General features: G+C 43.7%; 2 protein-coding genes across 5 annotated transcripts in view; both read right to left on the reverse strand.

Annotated features, from left to right (window-relative positions):
* The window catches only part of SFMBT1 (Scm like with four mbt domains 1), a 99,976-nt gene extending 81,864 nt beyond the window's left edge, over window positions 1–18,112 (reverse strand). The window contains exon 1 of one of the 4 annotated variants that reach the window (XM_084796194.1): window positions 17,848–18,112. The gene's annotated coding sequence lies outside the window, so the exon portion shown is untranslated. Of the gene's footprint in view, window positions 1–16,249; window positions 16,469–16,518; window positions 16,935–17,208; window positions 17,413–17,847 lie in introns of those variants that run through there. The other 3 variants (XM_084796192.1, XM_084796193.1, XM_084796195.1) reach the window with 3 other exon arrangements.
* Window positions 17,508–18,163, reverse strand: LOC311605045 (uncharacterized protein; the record flags this gene model as incomplete). Its single annotated transcript, XM_084795334.1, has 2 exons — window positions 17,508–17,816; window positions 18,107–18,163. The coding sequence occupies 2 exons, from the start codon at window positions 18,161–18,163 to the stop codon at window positions 17,508–17,510; spliced, it is 366 nt and encodes a 121-aa protein (XP_084651460.1).
* Window positions 18,164–25,988: the final 7,825 nt, after the last annotated feature.

Genomic DNA, 25,988 nt, shown 5'->3' on the forward strand with positions numbered 1-25,988 from the left:
AAGTTGGCTGTCCAACTAGAAACGCTGCCAGTGGACGTTCTGAGGAGATGAAGAGAGCCAGGAAAGGGATAACAAAAGGGCTCACCTGGTGACTGAGCAAGAGAGTGGAAGTTTCCAGGAGGAGGAAAGATGGAAAGAAACTGCAACAGAGGGCAATTGGGTCAGAGAGAAGGTGAAAAGGTGGGAGGGCAGTCAGATGAAAACACCTATTTCGAGAGAAAGGGTTAATCTCAAACCAACAGCACCACCAGTGTGGGAGGAGGTACCCTGATGAAGGTCAAACTTGTCCCACTAACTTCCTCAGTAGTCGCAAAGCACATCATATGCCTGCTAATGGATGGAACAAGTTGGGGCAGCAGCCTATAGAAATGATAGGTCTGAAGCATTTTAAAGAGGTCCTGCTTCCATATGAGATGCACCTGCCTTAACGTGAAACAAATTCTAAATAACTGGGCTACTCAAAATAGAATTCCCCAAGACTGAAAGGTATTGGTGACATCTACACTAGATGCCGATCTACAACTGCAATGTTTAATATGGTAGAGGAAAGAAGCCGAGAATACTGAACAGTGAAACAGAGCCAGGGGCATGAATATCAATATATCTGTTGCTGGGTGAAGAACAGATTCAATTTGATGATGCTTTAAGAGCCTGGAACAAAGTTAGGAACCTTGCAAAAGGTCCACCTTGTTTACAAAGATTATACAAGGCTCTGGAGAAGCCTCCACTTAATTTTCTTTTCTTTTCTTTTCTTCTTCTTCTTCTTCTTTTTTTTTTAAGAATCCAGTACTGGGGCTGGAGAGATGGCTCAGTGATTAAGAGCACTGCCTGCTCTTCCAATGACCCAAGTTCAATCCCAGCACCCACATGGCAGCTCACAACTGTCTATAACCCCAACATCTGACATCCTCACACCAATACACATAGATTTAAATTAAATAAAATATTAAAAAAAAAAAAAAAAGAATCCAGTACCTTCACAGCCCTGGGTGCTCAAACTCAGATCCCATAGTTTTGTTTCGTTTTGTTTTATTGTATGTGCATTGGTGTTTTGCCTACATGTATGTCTGTGTGAGAGTGTCAGATGTAGGAGTTACAGACAGTTGTGAGCTGCCATGTGGGTGATGGGAATTGAACCCAGGTCCTTTGAAAGAGCAGTCAGTACTCTTAATCACTGAACCATCTCTCCAGCCCCTGATTTTTGTTTGTTTGTTTGTTTGTTTTGTTTTTCAAGACAAGGTTTCTCTGTGTAGTCTTGGCTGTCTTAGACTCACTTTGTAGACCAGGCTGGCCTCAAATTCCCAGTGATCTGCCTGCCTCTGCCTCCCGAGTGCTGGGATTAAAGGTGTGCACCACTACTGCCTGGCTGATTTTTAAAACAAAACAAAGATTAGTCTCAGTTGTGAACAAAGCTGTATCAGACCCTGCTGCAAGACACGTGTTGATAGAGACCCTTGGTGTATGAAAATGCAAATACCAAATGTAAAAAGGTTATTTGACCATGGAAGGCGTGGGCAGCACCTATGTATGAGTAGAGAAGGGATATGACTGATACTGCTTCTAAATGTACCATGCTACTATCACAGGACAAGCTATAGCTAGAGGCCTCCAGTATCAAAATGCCTGGTGCTTTAACTGTGGGAATTTCAGTCATTTGCTATGAGACTATGACTAAGTTACTAAAGTCATGGATCTCAAAATGCCCAGCACTTTAACTGTGAGAAATATGCTACGTCACGCTGAAAAAGCAAAAAAGCTATTTCTAGTGGCTTTGAAGTATTTACATAAGATTATTAAAATAGAAGGGGGAAAGGGTTAATACATAAAACTTGCAGCTGTGACATCACAGGTATTAATGCTTAGAACACAGTTTTGTTTTTTAAAAAACTCTAATAATATGGTAGGGTTTCTGTTTTGTTCTTTCTTTCTTTCTTTTTAGTTTCTCAAGGCAGAGTTTTTCTGTGTAGCCTTGGCTGTTCTAGACTGGTACTGTAGACCAAGCTGGCCTTGAACTCACAGGGATCCACCTGCCTCTGCCTCCTGAGTGCTAGGATTAAAGGCGTGCGCCACCGCCCAGCCGGCTTGTTCTGTTGTTAAGACAGAGTTTTACCTACCTTAGCCTGACCTCAAACTCTCTAGGTAGCAAAGAATGACACTGAGTTTTCATCCTGCTGCTTCCACCTTCCAAGTGCTGGAGATTAAACATTCAGCGTGCTAAGTAAGTACTTTTACCAACTGCACTATAGCCCCAGACCAGATGATTTGATTTGTGTTTGCTTTGTTTTGTTTTTACATAACACTGAAAATGTGACAAGCTACATATCATTTCAACAAGTCAATCTGTGTTTCTCTTCAGAGGTGCAAAGTGCATACATGTGATATATCCATTAAATATTACTTTCCAGGTGTAGTAGCACATGCCTATAATTCCAATAGTTGGGGAGGCAAAGGCCAGTGTATCTCGGTGAGTTCGAGGCCAGCCTGGTCTACAAAGTGAGTCCAGGACAGCCAAGGTTAAAACAGAGAAACTCTGTCTCAAAAAAACAAAACAACAAAAAAACAAACAAAAAAAACCCAAAACAAAAAACAAATACCACTGAAATCCAGAAAATCACTTCGAATGGGAATTGTAAAAGTTGGGTGCATGACCTAACAAAATGGAACAGGAAGGATATTAAAAAACCTAATTCGATCTATAATGAGCAGTAATATTGAAGCAGTAATTAAGGATAAACTAACAACTGTTCCTCAAACTATTCTCTGAAACAAACAGGAAAGCAATGGCTGATCTTGGCTGTCAACTTGATTACATCTGGAATCAACAAAAACCCAAGCATCTGAGCATGCCTGTGAGGGATTTTTCTTGATTGGAACATCTGAGGTGGGAAGACCCACCCTAAATCTAGGCCACACTTTCTGGAGGCAGCCCACATAAAATGTTTTTTGCCTGTTTGCCCTCACTCTCACTAGCAAATCCATCTATCCTCCTGCTGAGGCACTCTTTGATGATAGTAAACGTAAATAACAAAAATAACAAAACCTATTTCTTCTGGATTCCAACACAGACTAAAGACCAGCTGAGACTTCTAGCCTCAGGGACTGAACATGGCACGCCAGTGAGAAAACAGCCATTGCTGGACAAGCTAGACCACATCTATAACCATTTAATAAATCCCCCATATGTATACATGCATGTGTGTGTATATATATGTATTTATCCTATTCTGTATGTTATCAGTTTACTCTGGTAATTGTTTGTATATGTATATGTACATATGCATATGTGTATCAGCCTTATTCAACATATACAGATCAGTGTAACAGAACAAGGACAAAAATAACATGGCTATCACAACAAATGCAGAAAGTTCTTCCACAAAGTTCAACATCCCTTATGGTAACTCCAAAGAAAATAAGAACTGAAGAGCCATACCTCAACATAATGAAGACTATAGTCAACTATCCACAGTCAACCTGAAGGAGTCAAAACAAAGTATTTCCTAAAACAAGGAAGGGGCCAACTCTCACTACTCTTACTCAGTACAGTGCTTGAAATCGTGTCCAAAAACCAAGTAAAAGATAACAAAGAAAACAAGAATTATCTATCCCTTTTGCAGATGACATGAGTCTATACTCAGAAGGGGCCTAAAGTCTCCTATAAGACTCTAAGATCTCATAACCATGGTTAGCAAAGTAGCAGGATACGACAATCAGTGGGTTTTCTATACACTAATAAAAATTGCTGAGGAAAAAAATTAAACAATCCTATTCATGTTAGCTTTAAAAAAAAAAAAACAACTAGAAACAAATCTAACCAAAGATGTGAAACATCTACAATGAGAGCCTTTGTGGTGGGGGGTTGAGACAGGGTCTCTCTGAGTAGCCCTGGATGTCCTGGACTCGCTTTGTAGACTAGGCTGGCCTCAAACTCACCGCGATCCACTTGCATCTTCTGGGATTACAGGCATCTGCCACCACATCCAAGAGCTTTGAGCTTTTTTTTTTTTTTTTTTTTAAAGAAGAAGAAAAAATAGCTGACTAGCTAACATGGAGAAAACCTGTTCGAAACCAAAAAGAAAAGATAAAAGAAGCTGGGCATGCTGGTGCATGTATGTAATCCCAGCATTCAGGAGAAAGAGGCAGGCAGATCTCTGTGAGTTCAAGGCCAGCCTGGTCTACAAAGAGAGTTCCAAGACAGCCAGAGCTATTGCACGGGAATCCCTGTCCTGAAAAATAAAAAAAATAAAAAAATAATTTTAAAAGATGAAAGAAGCTCTAATGTTCATGGACCAGAAGAATTGCTAAAACGGTCATATAACCAAAAGCAAACTACAAATTCAATGTAACCAACATCCAAAGTCCAACACATTCTTTACAGAACTTGAAAGAAAATCTTAAAATGTATATGCAAACACAAAAATTTCAGAAAGGCCAAAGCAATCTTGAACAAAAACAGCAATGCTAAAAACATGACACTTCAAAATATCCTACAGAGCCATTCTAACAAAAATAACATGGTACTGACACAAAAAAATACACTATGGCCACCTGATTTATGAGAGGTGCCAAAATAATGCTGGAGAAAAAAAACCTCTTACAAATGGTGCTGAGTAAAGTGCATTTCCACTCGCAGGAAATCTAAACTAGATCCCTCTCACCCCAAACAAAATTCAGCTCAAAATGGATCAAAAATCTTAGCGTAATACCTACAATTCTAAAGCTGCTAGAGGAAAAGGCTGGGAAGTTCTTCAAAATGCAAACCTAGGCAAGGACTTGCTGAATATGAGACCATTAGCCCTAAGCATAGTAACCTATAGAATATGAGAAAATCTTTTCGACTTATTCACTCCACAGATAATTAAAGAATTGTTTTTAATTATGTGTCTGTGTACAGGTGCAGGTGTCCACGAAGGCCAGAGGCACTGAGTCTCCCTGGGACTGGAATCACAGGCGGTTACTGGGAACCCAACTGTGATCCTTTGGAAGAGCAGTTGGTGCTCTTAACGACTTAGCCACTTCTCTACGCTTTCAATGTGGAATTGAATATCTAGAATATATAAAGAATTTTAAAAATTAAAAAGAACAGATAATCCAATCAGTAAATGGGCAAATGAACTAAACACTTTTCAAAATAAGAACTGCAAATAACTAATAGAGAAAATGTTAAAGCTTCTTAGCCATAAAAAAAAACATAAATCAAAACTATATTGAAGCTGGATGTGGTGGTACATACTTGTAATTATAGCAGTTAGGAGGTAAAGGCACCAGGATGTCAAGTTCAAGCCCAATCTTGTTACATAACCACTCTAGGAGAGTCTCAAGGAAAGAAGGGAAAGAGGGAAGAATAGGACAAGGAAGGAAAAAAGAATAAAAAGAGAAGAAGAGCTCCATTGAGATCCTATTTCATCTCAAAATATCTATCACCAAGGAAACAAAAACAAAAGCGAATGTTAGCAAGGCACCCTCATTAGCCCAGCACCCACTTATACCCTCCTCCAGGCATGATATGACCTTGCAGTCTTGAACTATTATCACCTCTATAAGACTTTACAAGGTTGGGCCCATCAGTACTCCTCTTGAGGAGGATGGAGTATCACAAGGCAGGTACTTGAGACAGGGCCCCTCCATGAGGTTACAGAGGCAGTTATAGGGCAGTCACTGGAGAAGAAACACTTTTTTTCTCTGGCATAGACACCCTCAAAGTTGCTCATGCATATACACATACCCCTTACCAAGGCTTGGTTTAGATTGGTCCACCAGCCTAGATGTAGGTAGAATCATTTCTTTGGTCTGTCACTTGTGCCCTACTGGGGTGAACAGATTGTTTGTACAGTTCTCTCTGGCAAGTTAATGTGATGAGAATGTAAACTAGCACAGCAGTATGAAATTAGTTTGGATGTTTTTCAAAAATCTAAAACCAAAAGGCCATCTAAGCTAACAATACTATTCCACCACTCCTAAAAGAATCAAAGTCAGTATGGTACAGAAATCACAGCACTATTCACAATAGCTAAGTTATGGAATCAAACTACAGTTCATCAACAGATCTATGAAGAAAATGTGGTAAATACAACAATGGAGTACCATACAGCCATAAAGGATGAAATCCAGCTGGAGATGTAGCTGGGCCGGTAGACTGCTTGTCTAACATAGATGGAGCCCTGGGTTCCGTCTCCAGCACGGTATGAACTGGACGCAGCATGTACTGTCGACAGGAAGAGTCTACATTACATCAAGGTGACGGACAGAAATGATACAGCAGGTAAAGCACTTGCCAGAAAAGCCTGGCCACTTCAGCTGGACGCTTAGTATCCATATAAAAGTGAATGGAGAGAAATGATTCCACAAAGATGTCCCCTGACTTCCAAATGTGTTTGCCTTCACCCTACACACACACACACACACACACACACACACACACACACACACACACACACACACAAAACAAAACTTAAATAGCCAGTTTCCCCCTTCTGCAGTTCTTTTGAGATCCTATCTCGTCTCAGAATAGCTATCACCAAGAAAAAATTACTTTAACAAAATTCTGGAGCAGAAAGCCAGGCGTGGTGGCGCATGCCTTTAATCCCAGCACTCAGGACTCAGGTAGGCAGAGGCAGGTGGATCTCTATCAGTTAAAGGCCAGCCTGGTCTACAAAGTGAGTCCAGGACAGCCAAGGCTACCCAGAGAAACCCTGTCTCAAAAAGCCAAAATAATAACAATAATAATAATAACAATAATAATAACAACAACAACAATACATCATCATTATTCTGGAGCACAAAAGTCTAAAAAATCATATTTCCTCTACTTTTGATTAAAATATTAAAATTTTTTTCAATTTTTAAAAAAGTGTCTATGTAGCCATATGTTCTGAAAATCACTATGTATATCAGGTTGGTCTTTACCTAAAAGATATCTTCCTGCCTCTCTGTCTGAGTTCTAGGATTAAAGGTGTGCACCATCAAATCAGGGCCAGTTTTCTTGTGATATATGCAAACATATAAGTACATTTTATAAGGCACTTGAAAAATCTGAAAACATCATACCGCATTCATGAATCCAATGACCGAGGGGACCTCCTCCCCTACCATATGGTCACAGGCTATCAAGTCTCATCTTGGTAGCCTGCTTATTCTTTCTCTGAGTGCCATCAGGCCTCCCCACCAAGAGGAGGTCGTCAAATATGGGGCACCAAAGTTTTATGTGCAATTTTTTTTTCAAGACAGGGTTTCTCTGTGTAGCCTTGGCTGCCCTGGACTCCCTTTGTAGACCAGGCTGGCCTCGAACTCACAGCGATCCGCCTACCTCTGCCTCCCGAGTGCTTTTTTAATACAATATGGTTCACAGTTCTGGACAGTATGCTTTTAGGGCAACTTTGGGAACATCAGTGACTGTAATATGACACCCTATGAACCATCTGCACCAACTCAATACCAACTCAATGAGGACCTCCAGCTTATAGACCTTTGCTTTTTTTTTTTTAAAGCAAATTCCATTTTCTACCTTGATGTCATAACTATGTCTCAACTGCTTCTACCAAAAAAGCAGTTGGCTCTCATAGCTCTACTCAGCACCTCCAGCTTCCCCAAGGGAGGTAAACAAGTCCAGTGCACAAGATTCTGAGACCACTACTTACATTCCTGTCCTTAAAGTTTCACCTCCTCAAAAGGAAATCCTGATACATTATATCATGGATAAACCTTGAGAACACGATGTCAAGTGAAATACAGTAGTTACAAAAGGACAAATACTGTATGATTTTGCTTATTAAAGATACCTAGGACTGCAGAAAGTACAAAGGTGGTGCCACAGCAGAGAGGAGAGAGAAGTGGAGTCACTATTAGCTATTCACTTTAGTTAATTTTTAAGAGATGAAGAAGATAGATGAAGGCAAGAGATGCATAATATTATGAACATTTAAGGTAGCATTGAACTATACATTTAGAATTATTAAAATTATAAAATTCCAGTTGTTTTTGTTTTCAAGACCTCTAATTTTTTTTAAATAATAAAAATGCAGTTGGGACCGGAGAGATGGCTCAGCAATTTCAAGCACTTGCTGCTCTTCCAAAGGAGCTGAGATTGGCTCCCAGCAAGCACACGGCAGCTCAGATCTGCCAGTAACTACAGGTCTAGGGAAGCCAATGCCCTCTTCTGACCTCTGAAGGCTCTTGCATATACAAGGTACATATAGGTACACTCGGGCACAACATACATATAGAATGATAATTTTTAAATAATCTCATAATTATGTTTATGCGCTAGACAGAGATATGGTAAGTGCACCTGTGTGGTTATCATCTAATCATTCCAGAGTTATTTTACAAAGACACAAGTAAAAACCAACCAAAATGGCCTCTTGAGATTATGGCTACAAAATACTATACATTATTTTTAACAAAAGAGGGGTGTGTGTGTGTGTGTGTGTGTGTGTGTGTGTGCGTGTGCGCGTGCGCGTGCGCGCGTGCTTCAAAAACTCCCGGGATTGGGAGAGGAGGCTGGAGAGACGGCTGGTGAGTTAAAAGCACTTGTTACTCCTACAGGAGACCAGCACTCTCTATTCCTAGGACCCACATGTGGCTTACAACCATCCCAAATTCCAGGTCCAGGAGTTTTAAAATTCTCTTCTGACTTTCTTCAGCACCAGAAAGGCATATGGTGCCTATACATCCATGCTGGCAAAACATTCATACACACACACAAAAAAATAAATCTAAAAAAAGTTTTAATTTTTCAGAGTATAAAAATATTAATTTTGACCTCATACAAAATATTTGTTGTTTTAGTAGCTTTAAACTGAACATCAAAAAATAAAATAAAAAGTAAATTGTACAGCAAGAAAAAGTTTGAGCTATTTAAATAATTGCTAAATTTACTTTATCTTATCTTGTCATTCCAAGTGTGGAATGACATTTGACTACTATGATGGCTAATTTGGCTGTCAACTTGACTACATCTGGAATCAACTAAAACTCAAGCAACTGGGTATATCTATGAGGGATTTCCTTTCCTCTTCTTTCTTTCTTTTCTTTCTTGTTTTTGTTTTTGTTTTCAAGACAGAGTTTCTCTGTGTAGCCTTGGCTGTCCTAGACGTGCTTTGTAGGCCAGACTGGCCTACAGAGGCAAGTACACCTCTGCCTCCCTGAGCACTGGGACTACAGGCTTGCACCACCATGCCTGGCTGAGGGGTTTTCTTAGTTGAATCTTTTGAGCCGGGAAGACTCACCCTAAATCTGGGACATACCTTCTGGTGGCAGACCACATAAAAGGGCATACAATAAGAAAGCATTTCAGCCAGGTATGGTGGTACATGCTTGTAGTCCCAGCACTGAAGAGGCAGAGGCAGATGGATCTCTGTGAGTTTGAGGCCAGCCTGGTCTACACAGTGAGTCCAGGACAGCCAGGGCTCTGTTACATACAAAAACCCTGTCTTGAAAAACAAAACAACAAAAAAAAAAAAAAAAAGAAAGAAAGAAAGAGAGAGAGAGAGAGAGAGAGAGAGAGAGAGAGAGAACGCTTTTGATTGCTGCCTGCTCACTCCATCTATCCTCCTGCTGAGGCATTCTTTTGATGATATTACAGCTCACATCTTTGGGATTCCAATACAGACTAAAAATCAACGCTATAGCAATCCTCTGGGACTAGAGCACCAGACAGTAACTGATGAGACATCCAGTGCCATGGACTGAAAACCTACCAGATTCTTGGCCTATCAGCTGGGGGAGACTACCCAGACTATAGCCATCGTCTATAAGTAACTCTAATAAATCTCTTCAATATATACCTTTGTATATATGATATAAATGCACATATAAGTTCTGTTCCTTCAGAAAACACTAATACAACTACTAACGAACCATGTTCCATCTCTCATCTAAGACCCTCTCCAAGAACTGCAGCGATGGCTCAGTGGGTAAGATAGCTCTTCCAGAGGACCTGTGTTCAGTTCCCAGCACCTACACGGGGCAGCTCCCAGCTGCCTGTGATTCCAGCTCCAGGAGTATCCAAAGCCTCTAGAGTCTGAGGGCACCTGCACTCGTGCATGTGACATACTCACATGTACACACACATAACCAAATATAATAAAAATAAATCTTTTAAAAGATGCTCTCTAAATACTACCTCATACCAAAACCTAATTCTCCCCACAAAGCAAATACTCTTTAACTACTCTATCTATCCCAAATCAGCTTAGCAATTAACTTCTTCCTATACTAAGCAAAACATTAAAAAGCAGCTAATGCAAAAAAATAAATAAATAAATAAAAGGAACTAATGCATGCAGTACTGTACACCATGTCAGAAATGCTACTCCCTGGACAATGTTTACTTCATTAAAGTTATCTAACAATCTACAAAGTTCAAGAAGTATTTCACATCATTTAATAGAACGTGGACTAGGGATGAGAAGAGAGTTCACTGGTTAGGAGTGAGTACAGGTTACAGCACTTAAGTGTGGTGGCTCACAACCACTTGTAACTCCAGCTCCAGGACACCCAACACTCTGCCTTCCTTGGGCACTGTAATCATGTACATACTGCGCGCGCGCGCACACACACACACACACACACACACACACACATCCAACAGAAAATAGACTAACATTTTTTGTTTTTAAAAGTCCTGACAAGCCAGACATGGTGGCACATACCTTTAGTCCCAGAGGTAGGTGGATCTCTGAGTTCGAGGCCAGCCTGGTCTACAAAGCGAGTCCAGGACAGCCAGTGGTACACAGAGAAACTTTGTTTCAAAAAAACAAACAAAAGTCCTGACAGCAGGTCCAGGGCTACCCAAAGAAATTGGCCTTGAAAAACCAAAGAAAAAAAGCCATGAAAGATCACCTAAAGACAAAGAAAACTTAATAAAGTTTGAGATTTTTTTGGTTTTTTTTTTTATGAATTTTATCCTTACTTAATTTGATACACTGAACTTGTATCTATTTTGTTTTGTGGTCTGGTTGGTTGGTTGGTTGGTTTTTACAAAGTCTATTGTGTAGCTCTGGCTGCTCTGTTAACTCACTCTGTAGACCAGGCTGGCCTTCAACTCACAGAGATCCATCTATCTACCTCAGCCTCCCAAATGCTGGGATTAAATGTGTGCACCACCACATTCAGCCTCTGAACCTGGATTTATTTTGGCTGATTTATAATAACTAAATATTTTTATCCTTTCTATAACATCTTGACTTTCCATTTACATTTTTTTATTTTGTATCTCTTAAAAATATAATTTTCACATAAAACTTGGTAATTTTTACAATAACATGCTCCATTGCATTTTATGGTGTAAATACAACTATTACATCTCATTAAAGCAGGAAAGACAGACAGGGAAATTGTGGAAATGAAAAGGGAAAGGAGCCCCTCGTGCAGGAGTCTGGTCAAAGCCTCGTGCCAATTGAGAAGCAAGAATTTTAGCACAACCTCCAACATTCGTTGTGAAGCCTGCTAGCATAGGAATAATATTCCTTTCATATACAGATACTTTATGTTAAAATAAGTAAATTTTAAGTGACATAAGGCCTTAAATATATATGTCCTTGGATAGGGTCTCACTCCTTTCCCCATAGGTTGGCTGTGTGCTAGGACAGGGTTGCTTTGAGTCAGTCTTGAATTCACAATCCTCTTACATGGGCAACCAGTGCTGGGATTACAGAGCAATGGCCCCAGGCCTAATTTTCTATAAGCATCCTTTTGAACAAAAACAGGCTAGAAGAGTAATTATAGACAAATCTTGAGGTACTTCCCATTATCAGAAAAGCTGCACACTGTGCAGGGAGTAGTAGCATTTCTAATATGGTGTACAGTGCTGCATTCGTTCATTCCCTTTTATGTTTTGCTTAGTATAGGAAGACGTTCATTACTAAACTGATTTGGGGTAGACAGGTAGTTATAGAGTAACTGCTTTATGGGACACATCAGGTCTTAGGATAAGGTGATATTTAGAGACTGTCTTTTTTTAAGACCCTTGTTAAAAACTTCTACAGTGGGCTGGCAAGATGGCTCAGTTGGTTAAAAAGCCAGGTTCTTGAGATGAAGAGATGGCTCAGAAGTTTAGAGCACAGGCTGTTCTTCCAGAGGACCCAGATTCAAATCTCAGCACCCACACGGCAGCTCACAACTGTCTGTAACTCATGTTAACATCCTTTCTGGACCCCAAGGGCACCAGGCACACATGCCATGCATGGACATACATGCAGCCAAAACACCAATACACACAATAAAATAATTTTTTAAAACTTTTTTAGCTGGAGACGGATGCTAGCTGTAATCCTGGAGCTCCTGTGGTGAAATGGGAGGCAGAAACAAGAGAACCAATATGCAGTGCAACCACAGAAATAACAAGAGAGTCTGCCTCAGAAACAAGGCAGAAAGGACAGAGACATGGCTCAGCAGTTAAGAGCACTTGCTATTCTTGACAGTGGACAGGGGTCAGTTCCAAGAACCCACATCGTGGATGACAACCATCTGTAACTTTAGTCCAAGGAAATCTAACCTCTCTTCTGACCTCCACCAGCACCAAGCATTCAAGTTATGCACATATCCATATGGAAGCAAAACATTCATTCATGCAAACTCAAATAAATAAGTCTAAAAACAAACAAAAACCCAAAATGGAACAAATGAACAAAGTTAAAAAATAGTTAACTGACAGCCACATATGTGCATGCCCACAGTCACACAAAAGAAACGAAACCTTTATAAAAAGAAATGGGTTTTGGTGTTTGGTTTTTTGAGACAAGGTTTCTCTGTGTAGTCCTGGCCGTTATGGAATTCACTCTGTAGACCAGACTGGCCTCGGACTCACAAAGATCCGCCTGCCCGTGCCTCCCAAGTGCTGGATTAAAGGGGTGTGCCACCACCACATGGAAAAAAATTTGCACAAAAGTCTATATTTTTTTTCTTTAATAACTGGTTTTTATTCTTATCCTTACTCTCGCTTTTGAAAACTTTAAACATGAATTTTCAACAACCTAACCACATCTTTTCTCTTTTTCAATCATTTTCCAGTGGGGCTGGTATCACTTGAATGGTAGCAGCCTAACAAAATCCCACTCCCTAAAGGCTAATGGCTCAAAACCTCCTGGGTAACCAAAATCCCCAGACACTTGCAACCAATTTAACAACTACCTATGTAGAAAAACTGTTTTGAAATACAAACACGCCCAAGTTAGATAAAAAGGGTATTCACTGGAAGGAAAACACTCTGCCATAACAAATCTACGCCATTTACCAGCTACATTTTTTAAATTTCACTAAAATTTTTATAAAACATTCGTTATCAGCTAAAAATACCATAAAACAAAGTCTAAGTTTTTAAAACGGAAAATCTTAATATAACAATATTCAGCATTCAGAAATACTGTATAAATAATATTTTGTATTTGTCATTTAATGCAACCATAACTTAAGGCCATAATAAAAGGTGAATGAAGCTTGGTTTGCTCATCTTTTCTTGTTTTGTTTTTTGTTATTGTTGTTTGAGACAGGGTTTCTCTGTAGCCTTGGCTAACTCGCTCTGTAGACCAGGCTGGCCTCGAACTCAGAGATCCACCTACCTCTGCTTCCCGAGTGCTGGGTTTAAAGGCGTGAGCCACCATCCAGCTCTTGTTCATCTTTTCTATAGACATTAAAGCCATGTAACATCTGCTACTATACCACATTCTAAAGCTAAGCCCAGTCTATTTATCACTACGAAAGCAAAGGTAACCCTACATCTGTGCAAGCAAGCTCTTTGGTAATGGCTTGGTTTGGTTTGGTTTATGGTTTGTTGTGGTAAGGTTTGGGTTTGGTTTTTTAATACAGGGAACCATGTAGCCCATGGTAGCCTAATGGAGTAGCATAGGATGACTTTAAATTCCTGATCCCTTTGCTTTGCAAATGCTGATATTGTAGGCCTATGTCACCACACCTGGCTGGCAAAGCTTTATTTTTACATTTATTTATTTAAAATCTCTGTGTGTGTACTTCTGAGCACATATATGGCAAAACATTTTTGTTGTTGTTGTTGTTGTTGTTGTTGTTGTTTTTGGACAGGGTCTCTCTATGTTTGCCTTGGCTGTCCTGGACTCTCTTTGTAGACCAGGCTGGCCTCGAACTCACAACAATCCGCCTGACTCTGCCTTCTGAGTGCTGAGATTAAAGGTGTATGCCACCACGCCTGGCTATGGCAAAGCATTTTTAAAGGGGAAAACCATGGTTTCTCAAAAAAAAAAAAAAAATTAAATCCCCTTTTGTATTTTGTTTTTTTATATATGCCTTCAATTGCATCTCAAAACTTCAGCAGTTTTACAAGGAAAAGCCAAGAATTCAAAAGAAAGAAAGAAACAAGCCTCCAATTTATCAATGGTGGCTAAATCACTGTGTTCTCTACTAGTCCATGAAATATAAACTTGAGTGGAAGGACCAAATTGAAAATAGTTGTCAGTCCATCAACTGGCTGGTTAGAGAAAGAATTATTCAAGAGAAACCACTTCACAAAGAAAAGAAAAAGAAAAACCTTTGAATTTTGTGGAATATTCCACATGTATCTCTAACATGGGAAACAAAATAGCAGGATAAGCATCCACTTAGAACCCAACTTGTCCCCTTAACAATGAATAGGAACAAAGAACACATGGATACATTAAAAGATATTTGGAAGATAAAGGCAATTATTGCAGCATTTACTTCCAGTGGATATTTAAAACTTAACTTTTTGGCTAGGGTTCTAATACACAAAGTGGCTTTAATCAAAAGGACTTAAAAATGCACCTGATATGATTTTTATGTACATTTTGTATTTGCTTTTCTGTCAGACTTTTAATGATTTGATAGACCAGACATACATCCTACATACATAAATCAAGTTAATTGTTGTCATTTAAAAGTTCATTAAAAATTATACCTATATTATTAATTCGCTGGACTTTTTAAAAATCAATTTTCATTCAATGTCCTTTGCAAATTCTATGCTTTAAGGAATTACCTCATCTACTGACACCTTTAACTTGTTCAAAAATTTCGCTATTCTTCCTTCAAACCTATTCTCTACAAATACGTGTATCCCCAAATGAACAGTGATATAGTAATATAACCTCGACTGTGAACATAAAGACTCCCAGAAACCATGACCCTAACACACCAAATATTGCTCAGCTAAAAACGTCCTGCTGACCACAAAGCTCAGAGGTCAGACTCTTAAGACTATGGTAGATACCAGGAAAACGCTACACTATAACAAAAGCACAGCATCATGACTAAGTGACAACTCTGAGTTCACATGCCTGCTATCCTCAGTTATTACTACTGCCCCTTTTACAATCTAAAAGGTCCTTCTGTCGGGCAAAATTCACTGGTTGTGTTAGATGTCAGAATGGTGGCTGCCTTGGGGAAGGGGCAGGTGTGTACTGAATCCGAGGAATGGGGTGAGGGCTAAAAATGTTCTGTATCTTAATGTGTAGGTGGCCATCAGGGCATATACATACGTAAAAGAAGGCTGAACTGTCCTCTTACATTCACTGTCAAACTTAGAAATGCATAACTTCTTATGGAGATTGAAATGCTTTCTCTAAATGTCTGTGTTCAAATAAAGTTCACAGAATTATCCTGGATATAGCTAACAAGATGGTTTTTCCAATCTATTTTTATAAAGACACATATTGCGAGTGCTTTTATGGAGAACCTTTCAAAACACTTATTTTTTTTTTTTTTAATCTCATTTTAACAAGTCTCCAAGTTTTAGGACCGGAAAGAACGACGATCTACTTATCCCACTTTCGCAAATAAGAAAGATCAAAACTGCACTGGATAAGACACCTGCCCCACGATAAGGGAGCGTGTCAGTGGCAACATAATAACACAGCTGTTTGCTTCTCTCAGGCTCCTCTAGTTCCAAATAGCCCGTATGTTCCTGACACTGCAAACAAATCTGAACTCTGAAATCTACCTGTGGCCTACAAGAGTTCAACATTTGCCGAGTTAACAGGCCCCAACTGTGTACTTAGGAAAACACATTCATCATCTTCCGCCCCATCCAGACAGCTGACAAGCGTTACAACGCTCAAGCATTTTGCTTCAGATGGAATAAAGTAAGACATCTGAAAAGTCGTGGTTCAGAAGAGGACATACGCACATATTGACAAAATCTATTTTACTTCTTTCAAATCTTTTTGATGAACACAGGAATCACAAGACACCACTGGGGCCATTGCCGCCTTTGAGTGGCCGGCGGCGGGGGAAGAGCTCCCCATCAAGCAAAACAGCCTACTCGAGACAGGAGCGTCCCATCCCACCCCAGGCGCACAGCAAGCTCTAGAGGTGACCTGGGGTTGACAGCTTAGTTGTAGACCCCACGCATCTTGGGAAAAACTTAACCCGACGCATATCCTTTCCGCGGGAATGGATTTCTGGCCTCAGAAGGCTTTTTCTGCTCCGCAAAGAGCAGGCCTTGCTTCCCAGGACTTCGGCTCGTCCCTCCAGTCGCCTTTAGAGCGAACAAAACAAGACTTGGGAACAGAAATCGAAACGGTCACGGACCTGCCGAGTGGCCTCAGGACGCTGACCAAGTCCGCGCGGGGGGTCGGGCGGTGGCGCTGAGCTCGGGAGCCGAAGAGCCGGGGAGGCCGGAGCCACCGGTTGCGGCGGAGGCTAGACTGTGTGGGCCACCGCGCGGTTGCTGCCTGGGCCCTGCGAAGTTAAGCGGCCGCGCGGGCTGCGGGTTCGCGCCCCGCCCAGAGCGAGCCCGGGGGAGGGGGGGCGGACGGGTCCGCGGGGGCTCGGCGAGAGGGTGCCCGATGGGGTAATGGGGCGGAGGGAGCGCCTGGAGCCCGCAACTTGGGTGCCCGCTGCCACCACCCGGCCACTTTCGCCCCACGCGCCCAGCTGGCTGACGCGCGCCGCTGGCCCGTTCTCTCTCCCGGCGCCGCCGGCCTCCGCCGTGGCCGCGAGGTGCCCGGGCGCGTCCCCGCAGCCCCGCCGGCCGGCGCGCCGAGCGTCGGGACCGCGCCAGGCCGCGCGCGGGCACCGCTCTACTCCCCCCACCACCACCTCCGCGCCGTACCCCCGCCCAACACGCCGCCGCCGCCACCCGTTGGGCGCCTCAGCCCGCGCGCCCACCGGCTCCCGGCGGTCCCCGCTGGCAAAGTTGCTCGGCCTCTTCAGGAGGGCGACGCACCGCCCCTCAGGCCGCCGCGCGGGAAGGCCCGGACGGCCGCCCCGCTTTTTTACCTGACGGGAGTTTTTCGCGCGCGCTCGCTCGCTCGCCCGTTTTCTTTCTTTCCTTCTTTGCGCTCGCCCGCGCGGGGCGCCTTTTCCGCTCGCGCCGCCCGCGCCCGCCTGCTCGCGCCCTCCTTCCTGCTGGGCCCGGCAGAGCGGGGCGGCCGGCAGCTCTCCCCGCCCCCCTGCACCCGCGCTCCGGCGGAGGCGGCGGCAGCGGCGGCGGCGCTCCGCGCTCCGACTCATTCCAATATGGCACGGACGCAAAGCGCATGCGCCCGCGCCCCCCCACACATACTCTCCCCCCCCCATTAACCCCCCCTCCCAGATCCGCGGTCCTCCCGGCAACCCGCGCCCCTCGCCTCGCGCGCGTGGCACTCACGCCCGGGCCTCCCCGCGCCCACGGACTCGCGGAGCTGGAGCTGCACGGGAGACGAGGCGTCCGCGGGCCCGGGTCCAACGCCCGCCGTTCTTCTCGCGTCCCCAGTCGGCACCACTCGGAAGACACCCGCGAGGCCGTGGCGTGGTGCCGCGCGGCGTGGGCCTCCGATCCCCGACGGCGCCGAGGACCGAGCACGGTTGGAAGACGCGCCTTCGGGCTCCGGAGGCGCGTCGTGGCCCTGCTTGGATTTTGGAAGAGAAAGACCTCACCTCGGCTTCTGGACAGAGAGGGTCCCGGCGGTTCCCGCTGGCCCGGCGAAGTCCCTGATCCGTCTGTCCCGGGCGAAGCGCGCCACAGTCGCCCGCACGTGACCACCTCGAGCAAGAGGCATTAACCGAGAGGCAGCGGTTCGGCAGGTCCCTAATGAGCGCGAGCCGCTGCACCCGCCGTCCCGGCCACGTCGGGAATGCGACTTGTCCTTTTAGACCTAGCCCCGCTCTACCAAGTCCACAGAACACCTCGGCGTACCTGATATCCGGGCGCTTTGTAAACCAGCTTTCCTGCTGCGAAGGGGGTGGGACACATGGTGACCTAAGAACTCCCGGAGGATGGGAAGCTCAAAAAAAGCTGTCAATCAGCCTCGAATCCGCAGGCGCCCGCGGGCAGTTCGGTTTGGCGACTCATCCTTTCCTCCCCAAGCACAGGTGTCAGTAGCATGCACACACACCTCCTCCAGAAAGTGCCCTCAGCACCCGTGGGACCCGGGAGTGCCAATGAGACCAGTCTACGATGGCCTCAGTCAGGACTCTTACTCAATCAAGTCTTTGAGAGAAGAGGAGGTGCCCACAAAGGGACACAGGAATGTCTTGGGATGTTCACACTAGGCATCTTTCTCTCTTTGGGGCAACCTTGGGAAACACCCACATTACAAAGGCCAGATGATTTTTTTTTTGTAAGTGTAAAAAACCACTAAAAAGACAAAGTAACAGAAAAAAGGAATGTAAAAAGAATATCCAGTTATTGCTACACAATTTGAGTTTCCAAGCACAAAACCTTCTACATACTTACCTTTACATGCTTGAAGAACTCATTCTTTTATTTACTACTTTCACTAACATGTTTTGTTTGCATGAATATTTTTTAAGGCTTACGGCTCCTGTATTTTATTTCACTACAGTTGTCTAGTACTTTCGTGCATTGTACACATGGGATGAGTTTCTACGAATGGAAAAGTTTTCAGGTGGAAAGCTATGGATGGCCCTGTATTGACCCAATTGTTCTTTCCCCAGCGAGGAACAGTGTAAGGAATTTTTTTTTTTTTTTGAGACAGTGTAAGGAATTTAAGGCACATTTCTAAACACTGAGTGGCATCTTTTCTTCCCTACATTAATGATGCCTATTGATAGCTTGAGATTACCTTATTTGGCCTTTCTTGGATGACTAAACACTCAAAATTTCCCCGTTTGTTGTCTGTGTTTCCCCTTCTGTGCATGACCTATTGTTCATCTCCATTGTCTTGGGCTGAACCTCTTCTAACTAAAAAAGCCTTTTTTTTTTCCTTTTAAAAATATTTCACTTTTGTTATTGATGAAAATGTTGCCCAGCCTGATGTTGCTTTTTGTTTAAGTTTACAGTTCATTTGTCATTCTAGTCCCCATTGTTTGGATGCTAACAAAGTGAGTTTCATATACCCATTTGCTGGTATGATTTCTTTGCATATTTTATTATTTTATGATAACCTGTCTAGTTTTATTTTTGCTCTTTTTTTGGACTAAGTAGATAAAAAATGTGGACTTACTTTCCTTCCTCTATCACAATGGTTTTTGTTTATGCAGTCACCATTTGTTAAATAATTCTCCCCTTTTTCTTTGCTTAGCAAAACCTACTTTTTTTTTTTAACTACACCTTTGCTTTTGGCTTGTGTATTTCAGAATCGCCCAGTTCCTCCTATAGATCTTGGTTTCAGCAAATACTGTATGGGTACAAATACTGGTTCTTTGAAATAGTTTTTACATCTGACAAGGGTCAATTCCCACCATGAGAACTTTTTTAAAGATTTATTTATTTATTATTTATACAGTGCACATCAGATCACATTATAGATGGTTATGAGCCACCATGTGGTTGCTGGGAATTGAACTCAGGACTGCTGGAAGAGTAGATGGTGCTCTTAACCACTGAGCCATCTCTCCAGCCCGAGAACTTTTTTTTAAACAGCACTGGTTTACGTCCATACACATTCTAGGGTAATTACATAAGAGTTAAGAGCATTGGCTTCAGGGCTGGAGCAACGGCTCAACAGTTAGCAGTGCATATTGCCCATGCAGGAGATCAGGTTCAATTCCCACCACCTACATGGAATTCACAATTGTCTCTACTTGAGCTCCAGGGGATCCCATGCCTCAGGCACCAGCATGCTCATGTCCACACTTGGACACATAAATTAAAAGTACAATAAGTCTTTTTAAAAAAAAAAAAAAGAGCATGGGCTTTGAGAGTAAGCAAGGCTCACCACCAAGCAGCCCTGTGACCTTGACAAGTTCCTGCCTCGGGCCTTACAGTTTGGGTCCATAAGTGAGGATCTGGAGTAATGCCACCTCACAAGCTCAATGGCTGGCACATGGCAAATGCTTGATGTTGGCGACTGTTGTTAATCATGTTTTCTGTTCCAAAGAAGTACATGTATGAAAATGTATAGAGTAATGTATAGAGTAGCCAAAGGTGGTAGTAGTAGTAAAATTGGGAGCTGGGGGTGGTAGTGTGTGGCCTGTAGTCACAGCACCTGGGAGGTCCCAGAAGAAAAAGTGTGAGTTCCAGGCCAGCTAGGCCTACATAGCAAGACAATCTTAAAAAAAAATAAAAATAAAAATAAAAAATAAAAAAAAGTAGACCAACATCTGTGTTAATATGAAGCCAGCCTGGTCTACACAGCAAGTTCCAGAATATCCAGTGCTACCTACATGGAGAGACTCTGTCTCCCCTCACACCCCCCCCACCCCCCCCAAAAAAGTGTTGCACCTGACATGGAGTTGCATTAATCTAGGAGCTGATTTTGAAAAACCAAATACTCTATAATATTCTATTTTTCCAACCAGTACCTATGCTGTTTAAATTTATTCAAATATAAAATGTTCAGAAGCCAAGTCCCTTATTGCCTGCAGTATTTCTCCGCTGCTCACCTTGAGGCCCCTAATGAAGAAGGGCAAGGAGCCCAAAGGAGCCTCCGAGACTGCCATTCGAACGCCTGTCCTTTGTTGTGCCCGTGCGCGTGTGGCTGTGGATGTGTACCCCTTCCAAGGCCCCTCCAGAGGGGTCATGCATTCATCCCCTAGAACAAACTAGGAGCTTTCACGTCATTCTCAATGAAAGACAAAGCTGGGCCTCAAGGGCTGCCAGTTCCTTAACACTTTCCAAACCTTTATATGTATTAGGGGGTATAAGTGTGTGTGCCACAGCTCCCATATGGAGGTTGAACAACTTAAGGAGTTGGTTCCCTCCTTCAACCACGTAGATTTTGAGGGTTGGATGCAGACGCTCAGGGTCGGCAGCACCTTCACCCACTGAGCCACCTCACCAGACCCAGCTTCTCAACCTCCATCACTGAGTAACTTGAATTAGAGGTGGTTGAAGGAAGAGGCCCACAGAGACAAGGGTAACTTACAGCACCCCGGTTTACAAACATGATACCTCCCCATAAAGGATCTCCAAGGTTTCCCGATGAACTTTGTATCATTCTGAGAGCTTTGCTTCAAGATGCTGTGGGACCGGCCCCACGCATGCACCCACTTGGTCTACTGCACCAGTGTTTTGCTAGCTTGATCCGCAGAGGCGGCAGGTGTCTCAGCTGTGCCAGTTCCCCTTTCCTTCCCGTGAGAATGACAGCCCTTCCTGCCACAGGGCACTGACACACTCTCCGTCCTGCCTCCCGCACCCACCTTCACATAGCTACCATCAACGTATTGTTCCAGTATCTCTTTAATGAGGTAACTTCCGGAGGCCTCTGACTACTCCATCTAAACATGCGAGTAGGCCTTCCTGTCTCTCTTCCGCCTTCCCTTCCTTCTTCCTTCTCTCCGTCTCTGCTAGTTCCTTTGACAATTTATCCCTGCCTTTGCCATTTGCCTCTCTTTCTTTAACCCCTGACAAAGACAAGAGTCCCCCTAAGAGACATGCTTGGCTCATCACTGACCTGCCCCCCAAGAGGCAATGAGAGAGAAAATAGCTAGCATGTTAGACGGCAGCACTTAGGAGCAGAAGCTTGTGCTGGGCCGTGGTGGCACATGCCTTTGATCCCAGCACTAGGGAGGCAACCTGGTCTACAGAGTGAGTTCCAGGGCTACATAGAGAAACCATGTCTCCAAAAACCAGAGTGCGGGGTGGAGAACAGAAACTGGCATACCCCTGGGGAGCGTTGACAACTCCAGCTTAGTCTGCACTCCTCATTGGCTCTCTGTGGTGACCTGCAATACCATGCCCTCAATGACCAAGGGGTCTAGACCTTTTTCCATCTTACGCAAACCTCTCTTCCCCTGTGAGCCCACCCTGCCCACAGGCAGTAGATATCAAGTTGGGGCTTTGTATCAAGTGAGAATGTGATCTGGACCCAGAGAACTGGAAGCATCCTGAAAGATCCATCAGATTCTTTCCAACACAAGGACTTAAGTTCCTCAAGCCTGCCAGGATCTGCTGCCAATAACCAGTGGTTCGCTACTGCCACTGACCAGCCAACTCCATACAGTCACCTCAAGAGAGGCAGGTCACATAGTGACTCCCATGGCCAGTCACCCAAATGAGTGGGTGATTGCTACCAAACAAATCTTGCTCACTGCATGCTACTCCCTGCTGAAGCCCAGATGGCTTGGATGGCCCTGCTGCCCTGGATGTCACAGGCCATTGCTAAATGATCACTGACACCTATCCTCCTCCATATCCCTGTCTTGGTAGCTGCAAACATGCCACCACGCCTACTGCACCACATGAGTGGAAAAATACTAGGCTTAGAGGTAGGGACCTTGGTGTCAGGTTCAGATTTAGCCAGTTTTTCTCAGACTTTCTGTTGGACTCTCTTTGTGGGAGCTCAGTTTCCTCATCTCTGTAAGCAGGGATGAAACCTCCCACCTTGCCAAGTCCATAGAATGCAAGAACAAAATGTTTATTAAACACTCTGCAAACTATAAATCACAACAGAATTAAAATAAATAATCAGCTTGAGGGACTGAGGACACAGGTCAGTGGTAGATTTTCCCAGCATGCTCAAAGCTCTAAGTTTCGTTTCAGCACTGGAGCTATAGTGGGGGAGGGGGAATAGAGAGAGGGGAGGGGAAAGGGGGAAGATAGGGGGAAAGGAAGACATGAGGTGAAGGGGAAAACTGGCTTGCCCCACTTCTTTCTTGCCTTCCTAAGGTACGTAGTTAGCTTGCTCCATGCCCAGTAAGTTACCTGGGGAAAGACACAGTCTCTCCAGTTCCATTTTCCGTCCTTGAGTCTCTTTGTATTTGCCGAGGGAGGGAGAAATCATATACACGGTATACATTTTCCCCATGTATTTCTCGTGAATCTTCTTTACTTTTGTTTTTGAGACAGGGTGTCACAAATCCCACACAGGCCTCAAGTTCTATGTAAAACTAACTAAATGAGGGAGCAGGGAGCTGGGAGACAGCTCAGTTGGTTAACTGTTAAGTACCTGAGTTTTGTGCCCAGAACCTACATAAAAAGTCAGGGGCAGGTGTGTACTCATGATTCCAGTGCTGCAGATGTGGAGCCCAGGGCTCGCTGGGCTTAGCCTATGTGGTGAGCTCCAGACTACTGAGAGATAACTTTTAAAAGCCCAGTGAGAAAACTCAGAGGTTAAAGGTGCTAGCTATAATCCCCAGAACCCACACAAAGGTGAAAAAGAAAACCCCACAAAGTTGTCCTCTGACCGCCACACACACACAGCAGCATGTGCATCCCTTGTGTGTCACGTCCACACACAAAAATAAATAAATACATCTGCCAATTAATTAAATAAAACACAAAACTGGACAGATGGTACCTGGGGGGAAAACACCAGATGTTGTCCTCTGGCCTCTGTACACATGAGCTAGCTTATGCTAACATGTGCATGTGCTTGTATATACACCCCCCCCCCTCTCACACACACATACACACAAAATGAGCTTTTTTTTCCATGAATATTATCTGGGTTAAATAGCATGAGAAATGTGTATGGTGACTGGTACAGATGACATAGGCTGGTAGCCCTTATGCCAAATGTGCCCCCTATGGTGTTTTTCTCCACCAGCACAGTCAGCACACACTCTCTTTTGTTTTCCAGGCATGATTTATAAACAATAAAGCACAGATATTTCATATACATACAGCTTCCTTGAGTGCTGGCAGAGGAATATCCCCTATAAGCCACCACTGAAACCAAGATGTTGCATGTGGCTAGGTATAGTGTCTGTAAGCTTGGCCACACGGGAAGCTTAAACAGGATGGCTGGGTCCCAGGCCAAGCTGAGTAATTTAGCAAGACCCTGACTCAAGTGATCCTTTCTTAAATCAAAATATAGGGGATATAGGTCAATGTTAGGGTGCTTGCCTAGTATAACTAAGGCCCTGGATATCAAACCCAACCACCACCACCACCACCACCACCAAGACTCGGGGACCATCATAGAAAAAGAAGGATTTAAAAATGTAAAAGTTGGGGCTGGAGAGATGGCTCAGTGGTTAAGAGCACTGCCTGATCTTCCAAAGGACCTGGGTTCAATTCCCAGCACCCACATGGCAGCCCACAACTGTCTGTAACTCCAAGATCTGAGACCTCCGACACCAACACACATAAATTAAAATTAAATAAAAAAATTTAATGTAAAAGATGGGTGGTGGGAGGTACTGTTTTCTGTACATGCCATGACCAGTGCACACATGAACTCTCACTAGCCACAGTTATCTGCTTTAGACTTACACAAGACCAAAGCAGGCAGAGTTGCAGTGTGGATGGAACAGGGTTCACAAGGCTCCACCCCAAGCTTAGGGACTATTAGCAGCTTATGGCTGCTGAAGATGGGTCATTTTTCTTTGGGGTTGTAGCTACTGGTAAGTGATCCACGTTCCGGCAGATGGTCTGATACCCCTATGCACACAGGCAACACTAACTGGATTCAGTGGGTTATTTAAAAATAAGAAAATAGCTGGCAGGTGGTGGCACATGCCTGAAATCTCAGCACTTGGGAGACAGAGGCAGGTGGATCTCTGTGAGTTTAAGGCCAGCATGGTCTACAGACGGAGTTCCAGGGCAGCCAGGGGTACGCAGAGAAACCCTATCTTGAAAAACCAAACAAACAAACTAAAAACCCGAAAATAAGAAGTGAAGTTGAGGAGAACATGTGTTGGGACGGCGGTGGTCCTGAAGGAGTTAAAAGGGGAAAGAAAGTGGATGAGGTCAAAATGCAGCACATTTAGTTGGGCGTGCTGGTGCACACCTTTAATTCCAGCACTTGGGAGGCTGAGGCAGGCGGATTTCTGTGAGTTTGAGGCCAGCACGGTCTACATACCAAGTTCCAGGACATTCAGGACTACATAGAGAGACCCTGCCTCAAAACAACAACAAAATAATTGCACATATATGAAATTCTCAAATAATCAATAAGAATACTAGTTTTAAAGGAGCCACAAAGGGTCAGTGTGTAAAGCACGTGTCACCAAACCATGAAAACCAGAGTTCAGGTCCCAGGCATCCACCCATATTATGTCGGCCCAGTGCTTGGGAGGCCAAGACAGGATGCCTGGAGCAAGCTAATTGGCTAGACTAGCTGAAAACAAGCTTTGATTCAAAATGTAATGTACAGGGGCTGGAGAGATGGCTCAGGGGTTAAGAGCCACTGTCTGCTCTTCCAAAGGTCCTGAGTTCAATTCCCAGCAACCACGTGGTGGCTCACAACCATCTATAATGAGATCTGATGCCTTCTTCTGACCTGCAGGCATACAGGTATAAAAAGAATACTGTATAAGTAAATAAATAAATATTTAAAAAATGTAATGTACAGAATGCTTAAGGAATACACCTGATCTGATGTCAACCTCTGGCCCACACGTACGTACCTGCCCTCATGCACATGCACATGCATATGAATATGCATGTATAGATGTGCACGTGCACACGCACGCACACACATACACACACAAAAGCAATTGTGAATCCACATACTCAGACTCCTATAGGAATATTCAGAACAGTTTCGTTCATAAAAATCAACACAGAGCCGGGCAGTGGTGGCGCACGCCTTTAATCCCAGCACTTGGGAGGCAGAGGCAGGTGGATCTCTGTGAGTTCAAGGCAAGTTTGGTCTACATAGTGAGTTCCAAGACAGCCAGGGCTGTTACACAAAGAAACCCTGTCTTGAAAAACAGAGAGAGAGAGAGAG

Source organism: Acomys minous (genome assembly GCF_964271855.1).
Source record: "Acomys minous genome assembly, chromosome: 9".
Taxonomy (NCBI): domain Eukaryota; kingdom Metazoa; phylum Chordata; class Mammalia; order Rodentia; family Muridae; genus Acomys; species Acomys minous.